At 26.4% G+C, this 21,150-nt stretch overlaps 1 protein-coding gene across 1 annotated transcript; it reads right to left on the bottom strand.

Annotated features, from left to right (window-relative positions):
• Positions 1-6,943: 6,943 nt before the first annotated feature.
• On the bottom strand, positions 6,944-11,681 carry LOC114166570 (patatin-T5-like). The gene is made up of 7 exons (XM_028051319.2): positions 11,481-11,681; positions 11,201-11,385; positions 9,468-9,621; positions 9,245-9,391; positions 8,252-8,500; positions 7,621-7,790; positions 6,944-7,194 (listed from the first exon to the last, which is right to left on the bottom strand). The coding sequence occupies exons 1-7, from the start codon at positions 11,658-11,660 to the stop codon at positions 7,062-7,064; spliced, it is 1,218 nt and encodes a 405-aa protein (XP_027907120.2). The 5' UTR covers positions 11,661-11,681; the 3' UTR covers positions 6,944-7,061.
• Positions 11,682-21,150: the final 9,469 nt, after the last annotated feature.

Below are 21,150 nucleotides of genomic sequence, written 5' to 3'. Positions count from 1 at the left end.
CTGACCTACATATTAATGTTTTGTTTAATACAGGGTATGTAGTAGTGAAAAAAGATGGAAAAAGACAAAAAACAATACGAGAAAGTTAGGTTCTTTTGAATCGTTGGATGAAAGGAAAGTGAGTGAATTTTAGTTACCGTTAGGTTTATAAGGAGGAATATCAATGGAGAGATACAATACTAATGAGACCTGAGTCAAACCATATAAGGCACTGACACCACTCTCAACCCAAAACCTTAAGACAATGGGTTTATGGGTCTTTATTCTTATATAGTGCTCCACTTTCTCAATTCTAGTCAATGTGGGACTTAGAATCACACTTGGATTCCTAACAATTACTTGTTACATAAAATAAATTTGAATAATGAATAATTTTGAAGTAAATTTTTTAAGTAAAGAAAAAAAAATTATATCTAAATTAACGTTGGTCGAGTCTGAATCCGCCCAACCTTCAATCTGGCTCGGTTCCATCCGATCCTTGACTCCAGTTCGATTTGGTTCGACTTTCGACTCTAGTTTGAGTTAGTTTGATCTTTGTCTAGATATGATTCAACTCGATCTTCGGTCCAAGTCTAATTTAGCTCGACCTTCAACTAGGACCGAATCAACTTATCCTCCAACTCAGACCGACTTGGCTTGACCTTCGGTCAAGGTCAGCTCGACCTTTGGCCTGCGCCTACTCGATCTTCGACTCAGGCTGACTCAACCTTTAACCTTAACTGACTCGGCTGGACTAACTCGACTCAACCTTCAGCCATGCTGACTCATCTCTCGACCCTTTGCTTACACTAACTCAAATCGACCTTTGGCTCGTGTTGACATGTCTCAATCTTCTACTCGTACCAATTCTTCTTAAACTTTGGTTCGGTCTGAATCTATTTTCAGTCCGACCTAATTGACTAGACTGATTTTTCAACCTTAGTTGACTCAACTAAGCTTTCGGCCTAAGCTCACTCGACTCAACTGTGAAGTGAAAAGTAATAAAGTTTCAATTTTTTTTATATTTTTATTGTACTTAAAATCATCTATTTTATTCATTTAAATTACTTTTAAAATTTCTAAAATTTTGATTTTTTTTAATTACATCATCCAAACAAATATTTTATTTTAAAGAATTTTAAAATTTTGAAATAAATATGAATTATCCTCCCATCAAATCACAAATTTAATGTTGTCAAATTCTTTGACAGAACTAAATAAAGTAAATTTATTTACTGTTGTCATATTCTTTAACAAAACTAAATAAACTACAATTTAATGTATTTACAATCTTAGTGTTGTTAATTTTCTTCCTTGAATCGTTATATTGATTGGTAATATCATTCTTGACCTTTGTTTGTGTTCTCTCCCTGAATTTTGATCTTCCTCAACTTTGATTCCAACCCTTCTGGTTACTCCTTCCTCTATTTTAAGTAGTGAGTTAGAATGTTTTTCTTTTTTAATTTTATTATGAATTTATGTGTCTCCTTTGAAACAAGTTTTAATATCCACCACATGCCTAAATTTGAGTATTGTGAGTACGATGTCTTTGAATGAAAACGTACAGATCTTTCCTCTTACTTTTCTATAAAGATAAATTAGAACCACACCATCGTACCTTATTCACTTATGCATTGAATTATTTATTCTTTTTGACCATTTTTTTTTTAATTCATCTTAGCCAGTTGATTAGGGGTGTCAAAATAAGTCAATTTAACTCACACAAATTGACTTAGTACGGATCGAGCTAAAAAAGAGTCAGTTCAATCCAACTCACCTTTTGGTAAACTAGAAATTTTGCAACCTGGTTTGACCCATCACGGGTTAATAGATTGACTCACTTACGATTTTTTTTTTCTTGCAATTTATTTTATACACTATGATAAGTGTATATTATTAGCTAAATTGTATATCATTTAGATACTTATCTTGCATTGAATCACTGTAAAAATAATTATAAATGCCTTAATTTTATATAATTACAGAATGTGGTGATAAGAAAATATAAAAAAATGGAATTTAATACATTTTTTTTTGCTGTTTTACAAGTAAAATGAAGGAAATTATGAAATTGGTGCTAAGTCTTAAAATTTGTAGCTCAAACCAGAAAGATGAACTGAGAAAGTAAATTTCATACATTTTTCATCTCTTTCTAAAAGATTAAAGAACAATAAATGGAGAAGAAAAAAATTGATCCAAAAGAGCATAATCATATATAAGCTACACACATCAATATCTCTATAATCAATATAACTCTCATAATCTTTACACATAAAACATTTTAAATACTAAGAAAAAATATATAGTTTCCAATAATATATTCATATGTACTACCTATAGAAAAAATTTCACAGCCAAAAAAGCCTGAATAACCTCTAGGATTCCTTTTGAATTTTATTCAACCCAATTATTATCCCTTAATCTGACCAACATATATCTCTAATTAATGCATAACATTAAACTAGTGAGGACTTGCACTTTTTCTTTAGAAGCCAAGACTCCCAAATCATAAAATTAAATCATACACAATTTCTATTCCATCATGTCTCATTCCTGCTTATAAACCCACTCTATAAACCCACTCTATATGCAATGAATCCGCTTTCCCACAAGATTCTCTCATTTAAAGATCACCAAAATTTACCATGTAACTGACAAGTTTTGCTTAGTAAGACCAATTACTAGCTCAGAAAGTTCTTCTGGAGAATCAATGACAAATAGTCTCGATCAACAAACTAAGCATTGAAACAAAAATACAGATTTATTTGCCCTGTGATAGAAGACACTCCCAACGAGGCCTCATCTTTTAATTCTGCGACACTCGAATTTGACCGTCGCTCAACAAGCAAGCCTCTCCTGACTCTATCAAACTCGATTTCGACAATCACTTAACAAGCTTGCCCAACGAGTCTACATAATCACATACTAGTATTAAGGGTTAAATATGTTTTTGGTCCTTTAACTTTCAGTAAATTTTGAAATTATTTCATTTTGAAACTTTGGAACAATTTAGTCATTTATCTTTCGAAATACGTGGATTTAGTCCTTTTAATCAAGTTTTGGAAGGTTTATTTGATGTTTCGTACGCATTTCAGGATTGTATTTGAGTTGTTTATATTGTTTACACGTTTTCGTTTTAATGTTAAGTCAAATACTATTATGAAACGTGCTTAAAATGTCAAATAAACTAAACAAAATTTGATTAAAAGGACTAAATCCACGTATTTCGAAAGATGAATGACTAAATTGGTTCAAAGTTTCAAAATGGACTAATTCCAAAATTTACTAAAAATTAAGGGACCAAAAATATATTTAACCTTTTTTTTTAATTCTATGATGAATTTATTTGTCTCCTCTGGCTTGAAACAAGTATCCACATGTCTAAATATAAATATTGAATGCAATAGATAATGTATAATGAATAAAAATGTTATACAAATTCATCGATTTATCATCTACAGTTGAAGTTTTGTAAGCTTAATACTACCTACTATTTTAGGTTGGTTGATATATCAACATGGCTCCTCACAATTCAGCTCCGTTAAAATTGCAGTAGATTTTATATCATTGTTAAATTATAAATTATTATATGCGATAAATATTTCTCAGTTCTAATTTTAATTATACTAAACTGTTTAGAAAAATCTTCCAAAAGAAATCAATGAAAATTTTCCTAAAATAATAAATTAAAATTTATATTTATAGTTGATGAAGGAGTAGGTAAAAGTGTGGATGCAACATGGAATTAATAGAGGTACAATTAGTTAGGTCGCATGTTTAAAGAGTGGCACCATTACAATCATAGCCATTTGATATTTTATTGTTGTTTCGATAGGGACATATGATGAACAAAAATATGATAAATATATCAATACAATATATATCTAATATGATTTATTCTGAAAATAATATAATATGATATATTGTATATGTATGTTAAAAAATATACAATTTTTTTGAAAAAATATAATAAATATATTATTAGTATTGAATATATTAAAATTATATAAATTAAATATTATTAAAATAAAAAATAAAAAATTATTACTATTGTATAGTTTAAATATTTTATTGATAAATATTATTAAAATATCAAACACTTATATGATACAAATTTAAATATCGGTAGCTCGTAAATTTGAATACTGTGTTGGTTTAAAACTAGCACATTTTAAACATGCCAACTAATATTAAAATATTTATTTCTAAATTTCTTTTAAGATTATTTCAATTTTTCTTTAATTCACATCCTTAAAATGATTTATTTTTGAGAATCAAATAAGAAAAGTTAAAAGTTATTTTATATTTAGTTTTTAAGTAAATTGCGAATAAAAAAATAGATTCATTTAATATTATATACAACAAGAAGAAGTCTGATAATTGTCTTTTGTTGAAGGTGCGATCTCATCTCTTTTATTTTATAAAAATATTTTTATGAATCATGCTATTTTTTTGGAATTTGATCTCTACATAATTCAATATTATTTTTTTCAATTCAAAGGAAATGTAAACAAATTTTCTTATAACATTTTTAACTACGCATTAATTTGTATACATAATTTTATATAAAATAATATTATTAATAATATAAGGTACCTTATGTATTATTAATATTTTCCACTTACCATCATCTTCCCCTTTATTTCATTCCTATCTCTGCATACGGTTGCTCATTCAATTATACAGTCGTCCCCATGTACAATAGTGGAAGACTATGTGTGGAGACTTTACCACCACAAATTATTCTATGACATCCAATCACTCTTTACCCTAGTCTAAGGTAATTATGGATAAAGGTGTTAATTTGGCAATTATCCATATACCAGTTCTTGCTCACCCTTCATTAAGTCTCATTTTAGGGCTCCCAAACAAAGGGACAAAAAAAAACTTCAACCCCAAAATCCCCTCTTAACTCAGTTAGGACCAAAGTAAAGGTAGGTTTGACCCCACTAAAATATATATTTTAACTAATTGTTAAAAATAATTTTAAGTCTAAGTCAAAGATCAAGCTAAGCCATCTCGGGACATATCGACATTCAAGACAGGTCAGTCCAAGCCGAGGACGGTAATAGGTTTGCCCATGTTGAAGTTCGAGATGGGTTGGCCCATGTCGATGGTCGAAACGGGCCAGACTGAGGTAAGGTTGAGACGGGTCGACCTAGGTTGAAAGTCGAGACTAGTTGAGCCTAAGATCGAGAAAGGTTGGTGCATGCGAAAGGCAAAGACGGGTAGGCTCGAGCCAACGGTCGTGACTAGTCGGTCTGAACTAATGGTCGAGATGGGCAAGTATAGGTCGACACTCAAGACAGTCTGCCTTGAGCCGACAACCAAGACAGGCTGGCTCGAGCCAACGAGTTGACCCAGGCCGACGGTCGAAATGAACTGTCCTAGATCAACGATCAAGACGGACCAATCCGTGCTGAAGTTTGAGACGGGTCGATCTAGGCCGAAGGAGGAGATAGGTTTGCCGAAGTTGAAGGTCAATCCTGGGTGATTTGGGTGAAGGTCGAAATAGGTCGACCTAAATCGAAAGTTTCATAATATATTTAAAAATAATAATATAATTTTTATATTTAAAAAGAAAGTCCATGACTGATCCTCGTCCATAAGGCTTTTGTGAGCTTTTTTGTTGTGTGAATTTGTTTAATGAAGAGCTTTTTGACTCTTGGGCGTTCTTGAACATAGCCCACATAGGTTAGGACGAACAAAGTCATATGAATTGAGCCAAATTGACAACTTTAATTATGAAATATTTGACTGTTATTTTTTTCATTGATACATATTATTTTTATCGAAGGATTAAACAAATGTCACCAAAATTTTAGGATGATTGATACAAATTATAATTCTGAAATATGAAAAAAATAAAGAACAATGTTTTATTTGAATACACATATGCAAGGTAAAAGTTATGTTACTCCATTTTTTTTATATTACTTTGTGTATGAATTGTAACAACATAATTATACTTATTTGATATATTTGATTTTTCTAATATAAAAATATGTTATCAGTGAAACTATTTTTGTTGAGTATTTAAATAATGTCTTTTGTTGATAAAACTGCTCAAAATAGAGAATTTTGAAGAATCTAAGACAAAATATAATTAATTAATGGTGGATATTAAAAATCCAACATGATTTTGTTAACTCCCAAGCTATTGTGGTTGAATATTGACATAACTCTTTTATTGAGGTTCATAATAGAAGATTTTGGAGATTAAAAATCTAGCTTTTTAGGAATAAAAGTTACTGGAAATTATTGAGAATTTATAATTAATTAATTTTATAAATATCAAACTTGTATTTTACAAAAAAGGATTAAGCTTATAATACTATCACGGTAACAAAATTATTAAATATAATTAAATTTAGAGACAAAAAAATAATTATTCATTGTAAGGACTAAGTTAGACATCATTTTATAATATTAAATAATTAAAACCTTAATAGTTAATGTTAGACACCAATTAGACCATAATTAACAAATCAATTATATAATTTTATTAATAATAAAGATTATATTAAATACTAATAAATTTTAGTTTATAAATGACTTACACCGTAGTCAATGTGAGATTTTTATATTTCTTTTTATAAAAAAAATATGTAGAATAAAATAATTGAATTATCTCAACTCATACAAAATAAAACATACATATAATTATCAATCTTCATGTGTAAAAGGATTAGAGAATTTTTTTTTTTAGTGTAAATCTATAGTTTTATCACACACCCAATGTAAAACAAACATTGTACATACCCTTTTGTATGCAGGTTGAAGCACCTAAGTGTTTCCATATATAAACATATATATTTGGTTAAAAAAAACAATCTTCATGTCATGTAATTATAGATCTTTGAAGTGATTAATTCTCATGCACATTTTCATCTTAATTGAGAATATGATTTATGTGAGGGTTTGTGTTTTCAAAAGCTCAAAAAATAAATAAAGAACTTCTTAAAACTAACATGAAGAGAGTGAAACTTTTTATTTGTAAATAGGAAAATGGTAGGTACACTATTCATGGTTATAGTTTATTATTATTAAATAGATATTACAACAAGGTCATATAAATGACATTAAATATGTAAGTTCTTTTGGAATGCCCAATTTGCTTGAGCAAGAGTTTCAAGAATTGGTCTTCTTCCTTTTTCCATGGATTTGCTTCTCAGAAGACGACGTTGTCTTTCTCCATGCAAAATATCAGCAATCCTTCACAAAAATATAAATCCATTCTCCTCAAAATATAATTCCATTTTATATATATATATATACACTACTAAAAATTTTCATATTACATGAAATTTTTCTTACAAATTTATTAAGAAAATTTGTAAAAAAAGATTTTTTTCTACTATTTTTTCTAAAAATTTTGTTTAACAGATGATGTAATTATTTCCTACAAAATTATAAAATTTTCAAGTATTTTTACATAATTTGTTGCGAAAAGTGTTTTATAGAAAATATTTTGTAAAAAAATTAGCAGCAATTTTCTGTAAATTTTTTTTCATAACAAAATTTATAAGTATTTTTTAAAAAAAAAATTAACAAAAAAATATGAATTTTTTAATGATAATTGAATCGAAAAAGACAGCATAATTGAAGTAAATTAATAATTTAGTTCATTTTATTTTTCACCTGTCAAGAGCTTCTGCATATGTTCCCACACCTTCTTCTAAATCAAAAGTATCCAAATTAAACGTCACAACTTTTTTCTGTAACAGTTGTTTTCCACTCTCTTCAAGACCGTCCAAGTTTGCTTTTGTAACATTAACGGGATCGGAGAAATCAGGATTCAAGTCGTATTCCTACCATTCATTACATCATTCATCAACATTATGAAATAAAAAGTAAATTTATAGTTCTACATTAAGTAGAAATAATAATATGACTAACATACAAGAAAACAATACGCGTAAATTACTATGAGAAAACATGTATTTAGTGTTAGGTTTTTAGAGGAAAAGGTTTTATTGAAGAGATATAACATCAATGAGACCTGAGTTCAATCATATAAAATATTGACATCACTTTCAACTCAAAATCTTAAAACAATGGGTTTATGAATTTTTATTCTTGTATTTATACTTTCTCATTTTTAGTTAAAATTTAGATTTACAATTATATTCCTGACAATTAATATTAGTACAAAATCTATGTTAATAAGTAAAAGTTGACACCGAATAGTATTAGCGTAAGAATTGTGTCACTCACATTACTCTAAAATCATTTGAGTGAAAATTTTTTCATAATGAAAAGAAATGTTTACCTGAACTCGAAGGTATGTATTGCGAGATTGAAAGCCTGAAAAGATTGAAGAAAGATAGTATTCGGTGATTGCTGTATAAGCACGACTTAGAAAATTGGTATCAATAACATCCCATGTTTGTGTCTTCCATGTGCTGGCAAGGCGAGCATCAAAAGTCTCCTCAATTTTTGTTGCTCCAGTTCCCAAAGACAACACTAGAATTTCAGGATACTCATTTTGTTGTAGCACTTCACTCACTGCTATTAGTGTCTGCTCAAATTCAACATAACATTGTTAAACTTCATACATATACATCATATGCAATATAACTTACATGCAATTTCATTATATTTTGTTACGATAGGAGATTTTAATTCTAACTTAATCTTATAAAATCGACTTGTAAGATGAGATTTGAACATATTTATTATATACGGTTAATTGCTCTTATTTCTAGTAAAAATTAGACTTTTAACATGTCTCATTATTAGAAATTTTCATATTATATGAGATGTTTTCTTACAAATTTGTTAAAAGAATTTGCAAGAAAAGACCTTTTTCTGTCATTTTTTTATAAGAATTTTAATTGACAGATCATTCCTTCATTGGTAATCATTTCTTACAAAATTATAAAATTTGTAAATATTTTTTACAAAATTTGTTGCGAAAAGTGTTTTATACGAAATATTTTGCAAGAAAATTTGTAGCAATTTCTTACAATTTTTTTTTTCTCAACAAAATTTGTGTTTCTTATGAAAAAATTTTCAAAAAAAAGTTAACAGAAAATATGTGTTTTTTTTAATAGTATCTCTCACGTTAAAATATATACATTTCGAGCAAAGACTAGACATTTAATGTGTTATCCAATGACGAAAGAAGAATAGATCCGACAAAAGACAAATTTTGTTATGAAAAACTTTAATTAATGACTTTAATATTATATTAAAAAATAAATTTTAAACTTAATTCAAGTACTTTCAACAGATTTATAATCAAATAACAAAATTAACAAACCGGATTCACAGCTGCTTCACCACCATCAACCAAATTGAACTCAACACCATCGTTCTCGAAAAAGTAGGGTGGTAACAGTCTGGGTGCAGTTGAAGTGGATATGCATATATCCGACAACAAGGCATTTAAGTATGGAACCTTCTCAAGCTGCATCACAAAAACATTACATTAATTCATGTTTGGATTTTAAAGTACGAAGAAATAAATGGATATGGTGTATAACCTTGTAGCTTGAGAATACGAATGGCTTTTGTTTCTTGATATCGAAAGCTGGAATTACAAGATTGGTCATTGCTTGAGCAACTCGTGTTTCCTTCAACGCCTCACGAGCTGAATCATGTAAACCCTCCCCATCGAATTGGGGACCGTTTCCAGGTCTGCATGTTTGGATGTTTCATCGAATAATTGTTGGTAATTAATAGTAATAATAATGATGTTGCGAAAACATTAAATAGGACAATAGCCTCATTTGAGGGATTTAGATATATATTTCATCAAATTATCTTTCTTCAATAAAAGATTTAATTAGTGATTTAGTCATCTGATTGATTGGTTTAGTTTATTTTAGTTTTCTTATTATTTGGTGTTCAACATTTTATTTTTGTAAAAGTGTTCAATTTGGTTATTTTGGTTAAGTTGACGCCGTGTCCATACATGTCACGTGTCATTTTATAAAATTTTTAATTTTTTAAATTAAAAAAAAAAATATAAACTGTCACAGGTTATAATCGTGTCACGTGTCAATTCGTGAATTTTTTTTAAATTTTTTAAATTTTTAATTTAAAAAAAAAACCTACCCCGTGTCAAGTGTCAGTATTTAAAATTTAGTCTCTCTATTTAAAATTTAGATTCAATTTAGTCCCTTTATTTCTTAAAATGATTTAATTTTGCCATCTTCAAATTGAGACCAAATTAATAATTGGGCTTAATAACAATTAATATACTCATGTTAAAATATTTTTTTATTATTTTTACATCAAATCACTCCCTACATACTATATTATATTATTTCTAAATTTTTTCTCTTGTAACTTTTTACACTTGAAATTTGTTACACTTGTAAAAAATAAAATAATTCGAATATTTAAGTGGAATAATTTGATGTATAAATTCTAAAATCTCATTTTAACATGTATATATAAGTTGTAATTAAATTTATTACTAATTTGATCTCAAAAATTGAAAAGTACAAAATTAGATCATTTTAAAAAATAGAAAAATTAAATTAAATTAAAATTGTAAATAAAGATACTAAATTAAAAACAACCACACTTACGTTACATTTTTAAATATGAAATTTTAATTTTAATTATAATAATTATTTAGTTTATTTGATTAATAACATTAATTAATCAATTCCAAATATATATATATATATATATATATATATATATATAAATAAAACTTTAATATATATAATTTTAAAAATATAAAAATAAAAAGAAATTAAAAAAACAAATTGCAAACTAATCTACAAACCAACAAGTCCGTACCGAATCCAGATGCCAGTCTTTTAACAAAATAAATTAATATTGATGTTTGACTAATTTTGATATTTTTATTCATTTCTTTTTCACTTATTTTTAATTCAATATTTTATATTTTTAAATTATTATATTATATTATTAAAAATAATAAAAAAATATAAAGGATGATTGAAATAGCAGATTAAAATATCATTATCTTATTTTTTATTATTTATTTTTTACTACGATTTTCTTTATTCTTCTGTTACGTGTCTCTAAAATAATTTTATAGCCAATAATTTTAAAATTTTAAAATACATTAAGATAAATTTTAAAATATTAACATAGTATCTTTTGAATGTTCAACACATTAACACCTAAAACTTTTTGTAGAGTATTTGGACTCAGTTTTGACACGTTAACTTGGAATTAAGACAAACTAAATCAAGTTAATCAACATTAGCACCTCTAATATTAAATATTATTATACCTAGATGCGTTGAATATACGAGGGCCATTTTGTTTGTAGAACTCAACAATTTGTGCAGGAGTGTAAGCAGAACGAGTAGGATCATCAAGGCTTGGGGTGGCTAACATGGCTACTGTGATTGCACCAGTGCTGGTTCCTCCCATCACATCAAAGTAATGTGCTAAATCTGCATTTGGATCCTTAGCCTGCAACTCAACAAAATTCAAGTTAACCTCATAAACATTCATTCATTCAAGCCATTTCAATACATATGCAGAATATATAAACAATAAGAATGAACCTTAAGAGCCTTATCTAAGTACTCAAGAACTTTTGCTGGAACAATGGCCTTGATAGCACCTCCATCAATGCTCAGAATAGTTGTCAATTCTCCATTGTTGGATGGAGGAAGCTTCTGGGCACTGAATCCACCAATCACTTGCCCAGCAAACAACAACACAAAGAAAACCAAATGAGTCATTAATTGCTTCACTAGGTACTATAGAAGTAGCTGAGAGAATTGTATGATTTGGGCTGAAATGCTAAGGGTATTTATAGATATATTTTGGAGGATACATGAATATACTATATTTGGGATTATTTTATGCATGAAAATGGCGGTGCATATACTATATTAGGGTTACATTATTGGAATCTGACCCACATATTAATGGTTTGTTTCAACTGGGGTAGTAGTGAAAAGGGAAAAGAAAGATGGAAAAGGAAAACAATAGTAGAAAGTTAGGTTCTTTGATTGTTGGATGAAAATACAGTCACTGAATTTGAATATAAAACAATATATGCATTTATATTCAATAATTATATTATATAATGCATTACTAATATATTATTGATGGTATTTTATTAAATGTGTATATAAAATAACTTTGAATAGTGAATAATTTTGAAGTAAATTTTTAAGTAATATATATATATATATATATATATATATATATATATATATATATATATATATATATATAAAGTAATGAAATAATGATTTCATAATCGGGTTGGAAATTTTTATATAAATATAAAAAATGTAAAAAAATGGTAGTAAATTTGAATTTAAAAATTTTCTAATAAAAGTGTAAAATGTGAAGAGGAACTAATTTTAATTAAAGAAAAATGTCTCGTGTTAATGACAAATATGGAATAAAAAAAACTTTAGACTTTTAATGATGGTCGAAAAAGTCTCTAACAATGATCTTTCAATTGTTGTTAAAAGTTTAAACAAAACGACAAGTTGTCATAACTGCTGTTAAAGTATAAAATAACATCAATCAATGAGAACTATCGTTTAAAGTAGGGAAAAAATAAAAGGAAAAATTAGTCGAAAAACAACGACAATTATTATAAACAACCATAATTCAAAGTAGAAACCACAACATCTTAAACATTCATTGTTATAAGTGCATGTTTCTTTATTTAAATTTCATATTTGTTTTTTTTTTTGAATTCCATAATTCCTGCACAAATTCTTCAGAATTAATTTTACAATAACAATCTCATATATTATAACTACTCTAAATCATACTTCAAGTAATCATACAAATGCACACTTAAAAAACATTCTTCTTTAACATTACCTCTTCATCAACATTTTTTGTTTGTGACATAATTGACATGTCTAATAATATTTTTCTCATGCCATGTCTCATCAACAAAGTATTGAATTTAATACGTCTCCTTAATAGGTTTTTCATTTTTTCATGTAGTAAGTCAACAATTTTTTTTTCTTCATATTATTCACTTATACAACGTATGCATTCATTTATATTATTTATACTAAAGCTTTTTGATAATAAATGATGAGTTAACTATGTTATATGTCCTTCAACTATTATGTATTTTAGGTTATATGTGCAAGAATATGTTGAGAACTAAATGCAGATGGAACTTATGAGAAATGAGTAATAGTAGAGAAGATCAAGATTAAACATCAAGCCAAGCATGGTTGGAAAGCTTAAATGAAATGCTAACAAGGAATCTTTGCAACAAGGTCTGACAGCCTTAAAATGTCCTATAGATCTAAAAGTTGGAACAATATGTAAAGAATATGAAGGTTGAAAAACTATTGTTTTAAGTCATTAAATGGATGAGCGCTTTAAATATAGATGTGAGTTGATTTACTAAAATGTATTTGAACATCATCATGGTGGTATTATTTATAGTGCTTATGTCAATGTAATCAACTACTTCGTTATTGTCTTTAGGTATTATCTTTAGTCTCGTGGACTATTATGGAGTTATAACATAATAGTAACGATTCTGTAATTTGTAAAAGGGTTAGGACATCCCAAATGTCCTATTATATTTATTTAATTTTTGTTGCTCATAAAAAAATTATGCATTTTTTATTTTCGTCCATCTCTCAAACTTTGTTTTATCTAGGTCCCTCACCTTTCAAAACTCAAAACTCGTCGAATTGATCATCATTTTTGAACGGCGTTAGTTTTTTAATTGACGTGACAAACGAAGTACCACGTCAAAGTTTCGTTTGTATAAAATTAATATCTTTGTGTCGGCCTAATCCATGCTAATTAAGATTAGAAATCACATCACTCCTCTACTCATAAAAACACTCACATTCCACCTCACTCCACTCGTTTTTTTTCTTCCAATTTTTTCCTTATAAACAACAAAAAAAAATCCCTAACATTCATACCTAGCTCACTCATCATCAGAGAACTCACTGACAAAAAGAAAAAAAAAAAAATCACAATTCACAAGAACTCCACTGTAATGGAGTTTAGTTTTAATTTTTTTAACAACAAAATGTCAAAGAGGTAGGTTACTTGGATATTTTTGATCGTTTAGGTTGGAGTATGATTTCAATTACTTATATTTAAAGTGTTGTTTTCTATTATAACTATTTATGTTAATACATATTTTAATTATGTAAACTTTAGTTGATTAACTAATATTTCTAACTATTACTTTTATATATTAATATATAAAATGCTTCATTATAATAAATATTAAAATTTATTTTATAGATATTAATAATTTAAGTCATAATAATTTTGTATCTTTTTAATAATATATACTTGTTATTTAATATATTATTTTTAAATAAATAAAATAAAATTTATTAAGCGTCTTGTAATAAATAAAATAAATGTAACTGATTAAAATCTAAAAAATATCTAAATTTTTATTTTAAAATTAGAGAAAGTGTGAATCATAATCTTGGAAAAAATTAAACGTAACATTCTTTTAAATTTATTAATTGTCTTGTGAAATGTTTAATTTTATGCATGATAGTTTATTTAGTAAAATCTTTAGATAAAATCGATTAGTAAATGTTTATATTCTATAATTTATATAAATAATTGTACCACACCTGGTCGATCCAACCAAATAATAATAATAAACGATCACCATACCTATACGCAAAATAAATCAAGTAGTCGGCCTAAGCTGACTTAAGCCTAATCGGCCTAAACCGCTAAAAGAATAGCCAGCCTAGGACAATATGCGAACAATAGCAACATAAGCTGCTAAAAAGGTAGTCGGTCTACATCGACCACTTTAATAAACTTGACGAAATCAAAGCACTCCTAAAATTCAGTAAGCCCATAATAAACTAAGGGCTTGGGCTAAGGCCCAGGCCCACCTATGGCCCAAGCCAGGGCCCGACCCATGGAATGGTCAGACATAACTAATGATCTATAAATATACATGGACTTCACGAATTAAAGGTACGCATTCATTACTTTCCTAATCATCAGATTTGACTTTTCTGAGAGATCTCGCTGACTTGAGCTTCGGAGTCCCTTTTGTAAGTAACCCCTCTCGGGTCCAAGCAGATACGAGCGACATATGTCAATCGGGAAGAAGCCTACCGAGGAAATGGCGGACCATGGGTAAGGTAATACTTGTGTCTAACTCATCTTATTTGTTCTCTGCAGGAACAATAATAAATTTGGTCTTAAGAAAAAAAACAATATTTCTTTATTTTATTAAAAAAATATTTGGACAAAATTGAAACAAATCGAATGAGGATTAGATTGAAATAAATAAACATATGTGGAGACTAAATTGAAACAAATAGATATATGTGGAGAGTAAATTGAAATCAAGACAATAACACCTGGTAGGGACACTAACATGTGGCAGTAACTTGCCACGTGACACTGACAATGCCACATGTTACACGAAGGATCTGACACATGGCAATTTTTTTTAAATTAAAAAAAATTAAAAATTTAAAAAAGTAAAAAAAGTAAAAAATAAATAAAAAAATAAAGAAACCAGAGGCTGATACGTGGCATGTCGTTAAGAGCGTTAATTATTATTTTTTTTCTGAAAGGGACCTAATTGAAACATTTTTTCAAAAGTTAAGAAGAAATTGAAACATTTTTTCAAAAGTTAAGACAAAATTGAAACTTTTTTAAAGACGAGTACCAAACTGAAACTTTCGAACGAAATTTGGTACTATTTGACTAATTAAACCTTTAATTTTTTATTATTTAAATTACGTAAATTTAATTTATTTTTAATATTTATTAAAGTTAATACTTTTATTTCTTCTTACTATTTATATTTATTTATATTAGTATAGACTTAATCAATCCAAGTGCAAGAATTTTTTTTCTTTTAATTTTAAATATTGTGAGTATTATGTCTGTCAATGAATACTTGCAAATCTTTCTTTTTACTCTTCTATAAAAATAAATTAGCATCACATCTTCCTACCTTATTCACATTTCTATCTTTATGCATTGAATTATTTTTCTTTATACAAATTCACCAAGCTATCATCTACACTTTGAAGTTTTATAAGCTTATTAATTAAAGGTAATATTTTAGGTTGGTTGATAGATCAATTAATATTTCTCAAAATTCAAATTTTAATTATACTTACTTTTTTTAGAAAAATCTTCCTAAAGAAATCAATTAAAAATTTCCCTAAAATAGCAAATTCAAATTTATATTTAATCTGATGAATGAGTTAGGTAGAAGTGTGTATGCAACATTGAATTAGTTATGTCGCATGTCCCCAGTTACAGAGTGGCACCACTACAACCATAGCCACAGTCACTTGATATTTTGTTTGTTGTTTCGATGGGGACATTGTGTCAGCGTGAACGTAGGTGTTTGAAACCACCACATTTTAAAGATGTCAACTAAAATTATAGTATTATTTATAAATTTCTTTTTTAAGATTAATTCAATATTTCTTTAATTCACCACATTAAAATGATTTAATATTGAGAATCAGAAATAAGTAAAGTTAAAATTCCTTTTATATTTATTTTTTAAATAAATTGGGAATAAAATAAATAAATTCATTTGATATTACACATAACAATAAAAAGTATGATAACTATTTTTAATTGAATTGGATTACAACACTATGTGTTCACTTTTTCTTATAGTAACAAATAATAAAATTATAAATATAAAAATAAATATAAACAATTTTTACAATTTAATTCTAGACAATTTTTTTTTTGTAAATTATTTTTATTATTTAATTTTAAAAAAAGGTTAAATTTAGAAAACCAAGTAAATGAAAAATAATTACATTTATAACAAACGGTCAGATAAAATTAGATAAGAATGTAGAGACTGGATGTTCTCTATCTTTATATAATAGTATAGAAAAAAAAATTGTATTAATCATGTTATTTTTGTGGAATTTGATCTCTACATAATTTAGTGCTATTTTTGTTTAATTTAAAGGAAATGTAATAAACCAATTTTCTTATAACATTTTAAACTACATATTAATTTGTATACATAATTTAAAATAAAATAATATTATTAATAATATAAGGTACCTAATTTATTATTAATATTTTCCACCAACCATCATCTTCCCCTTTATTCATTCCTATACTGTTGGTCATTCAATTATACAGCCTGCACCAGTTACAAATAATGGTATGTGAGGAGACTTTTCCATCACAAATTATTCTATGGTATCCAAACACTCTTTCACCAAGTTCAACATGGTTACGAGATTCCTGACTTGTGTTTTTTTTTTTCTTTTTTTAATTGATGCATTATCTTTTGGAAGCTTAAACGACTGTCATAATAAAGTCTAGATGTAAATTATAATTCTGAAAAATGAAAAAGATTAAAGAATCATGGTTTATTCCAACATACATATGTAAGATTCATTTTCTGCATACATTTATTAGGGTTGCTATAAGATATAGATTATAATGTAAATTTAGTTGTACATGAAGTTTGATTATGTCATAATATATATGTTTTTTCGCATGACATGTATAGGAAAGAAAATATATTGCTACCTATTTTGTAAAATGACATATTTTAATTATAATCTTCGCTGTTATTGTTTTTTGTTTTTAATTAGTGAAACTAATTAGAAATATTTTGATAGAAAATAAATATAAATTATTATGAAAAAAAATATTTAGCTCATAAAAAATTCGGACCAACTTGATGGTTTGTAAGTCGACCACAAGAAAAGTAAACTCATCTTTAAAGTGCATGACGGGCCAGCTCAACCTATATTTTGCGGACCAAAACAGATTGAACTGGCTTGCTTCGTTATTCTTCCTAAAGATGTGGACCAACTATTTGATGAAAGGAATCACTATTTCTCAAGGTTCAAAGAGTAATTATACGTGAAAAGTTTTGTATTTATTTTTTGGAAGATAATTCTGAAAAACATCTTTAAATTTAAAATATTAAAAATGTATAATTTTTCTTATAGTTTTATAAATATAATTATATTAATTTATATTATATTAGTGATAATAATTAAATATATAAATTTTTTATTTTTTATTTTACTTTATAATAACCATAACCATGAAGTAAAATTTATATTGCAACATGTTTGACAGTGACAATCTAATAAAAGAGTAATAAAATATAATGTACAAATCTAATAAAACTAGAAACTTAAAAAGGAAAAGTAAAATTTTAGCAAAAACATTTAAACATGGCTTAAATTATTGGATCAAAAGGCACGACATGCGAATATAACCTATGAAAACAATAATGCAACCAATTATAGAGAATGATAAAGTATTATTATCTTTTTAATAAAGTAAACTGAGAAAAATAAATTTCAATGAAGATAAAACGTATAATTAAATATGTTCTTACATAATTCCAACCATATAAAAATAATTAATTCAATGTCTGCACACATAACCAAGCTTTATTTATTGTTTATGTGTTTTCCAACCAAAAGACTGACATTAAAACAAAGAAACTTGAACAATAGTAGAGGCACCATCAACAGAGACAGACATGTAGACATGTTTTATTTAATGTTTTTAATTTGAGGTTTTAAAATTAGTATATTTGTTGTTTAATCCTTAATATGTCATTTATTTATTTATTTATTAATATATATTATGTGGCACTGCATCATTCACTGTTCTAAGAGAATGAGTGGACATTATGTTGTATTTATACTAAAAAACTTGTTTGGCATAAAGTTGTAGAAAAAGGCATCTAAAATTACAAAATTACCAGAGACTATAGAATGATAGTTGTAATGCTTTGTTGAATTGCTAACAGATTATGCTAAAGGACAAAAACCTCCGTACAAGGTTTCCCTCAATACTATAACAAATATCATTAGTAAATCTAAAAGTTTAAATAAATATTTAGAGAATACGAAGATTAACAACTATTTTTTTAATAATGTATGAGTGGTTTAAATATAGATGTGGAGTGATTTATTAAAATGTATTTAAACATTATCATAATGGTATTATTTATAGTATTTATGTTAATATGTAATGTACTATTTTATTTATGTTTTTAGTCTTCTGAACCATTATGAAGTTATAACATAATAGTACCTGATATGTAATATTATGTAATGTTTCTTTAATTTGTAAAAGGGTCAGAACATCTCGAATGTCTTGTTATATTTATTTAATTTTTGTTGTTGATAAAATAAATTCATGGTTACATTAAATTGGATTCAAAATTAATATAATTAATTTAGTATAATTTAAATTTAATATTTAAAATTTATACATCATCATTTAATTTATCTTGTTAATTAGATTTAGGTTATTCGAGTTGTGATTAATTTCATTGGATTATTTGAATTATAAATGACATAAATATAATAAATCTTTAACTAAAAAGGACATATTATGATTATTATAATAGATTATAATTTTATATTTTTTACAATTAAGTTTTAACATAATACTATCATATTAAAAATAAAATTAAAAATATATTTATAAATTTACAAATATTAAAATATAAATTCGAATGATGTAGATTCTAACTCATTATTCAAATATGTATACAACTATCCATTTTGCTTAATTTTATTTATCTAATCTACTTTGAATTGGATCAAATTTGGTCGAATACATATTTCTTCTCACCCTTATATCCATATCATACTATTTAACCTAATTTAAACATGACAATTTCAACTTCTCAATCACTCCATTCTATAAATACTTAGTAGTGACCTTACCATCATTCTACAAGACACCATATACTTTTCTGAAATAGAAGATTTGCTATACTAAGAAGTTTCGAAACTAACCAATATGAACAATAATATAATAATATATAGGCGTCTTACATTTATATCTTATTATATTTGATCTATATTAGGTGTGTATTTCATTCACTTAGAGTTCAAGCCAATGAGTAAAATGGAATAATATATATATATATATATATATATATATATATATATATATATATATATATATATATATATATATATATATATATATATTTCACAACAAAAATGTAGCAAAACATATTCATATTAGCCTATTTACCTCCCTATTTTAAGTTTTATATCAATAAATTCATATCCTATATCAATTCCAATAGCATATATCGAGAGAATGGTCCTTATATATGTGTATTCAAATAAAACATTATACTTTATTTTTTTCATCTCTCAGAATTTTAATTTGCATTCATCATCCTAAATTTTGTGACATTTGTTTTAACCTTCCAAAATCAATGAAGGAAAAAAAAAAAACACAGTCAAAGATCCCATAACCATGTTAAACTACATTAAAAAGTGTTTGAATGCCATAGAATAATTTGTGATGATAAAAATCTCCACACATAGCCTTCCATTATTAGTAACTGCAGACTGTATAATTGAATGAGCAACTGTATGCAGAGATAGGAATGAATAAAGGTGATGATGGTTGGTGAAAAATATTAATAATGGATTAGGTACCATATATTATTATTTGATTTAAAATTATGTATACACATAAATACGTTGTTATATATTATTTTAGGAGTTGTAGTTTAGAATGTTATAAGAAAATTGATTTACCTTTCCTTTTAAATTAAACAAAAATAATATTAAATATATAGAGATTAAATTCCATAAAAATAGCATGATTCATAAAAATATTTTCATAAAAAGAACAGGAATGCGACCACACATTCAATAAAAATTAATTATCATACTTTTCATTGTCGCATATAATATCAAATGAATATGTTTTTTTATTCACAAGTTGTTTAAAAACTAAAAATAAAATAATTTTTTAACTTCTCTTATTTGATTGTCAATATTAAAGCATTTTAAGAATGTGATTAAAGAAAGATTGAATTAATCTTAAAATAAGTTTATTGATAATATTATAACATGAGTTTACATGTTTAAAATGTGCCAGTTCTAAACACCTACCTCCACGCCGACACGTTGTCCGAATCGAAACAACAACAAAATATCAAATGGCTATGGTTGCAATGGTGCCACTCTGGAAGGAACATGATGCATAATTAATTGTATCACTCTATTAATTCAATGTTGCATACACACTTTTACCTAACTCCGTCATCAGATATAAATATAAATTTTAATTTATTATTTTAGAGAAATTTTTAGTTGATATTTTTAGGAAGATTTTTTTCTAAAAAAATTAAGTATAATTAAAATTTGTATTGAGAAATATTTATTGCTTATAATAAATTATAACTTAATAATGATATAAAATTTACAGCAATTTTACCCCAACTGAATT

The sequence above is a fragment of the Vigna unguiculata genome, chromosome 10 (assembly GCF_037176805.1).
Source record: "Vigna unguiculata cultivar grain cowpea cultivar isolate G323 ecotype 2 chromosome 10, ASM3717680v1, whole genome shotgun sequence".
Lineage (NCBI taxonomy): Eukaryota > Viridiplantae > Streptophyta > Magnoliopsida > Fabales > Fabaceae > Vigna > Vigna unguiculata.
The sequence above is the reverse complement of the archived record's forward strand: the minus strand, read 5'-3'. Positions and strand labels throughout refer to the sequence as shown.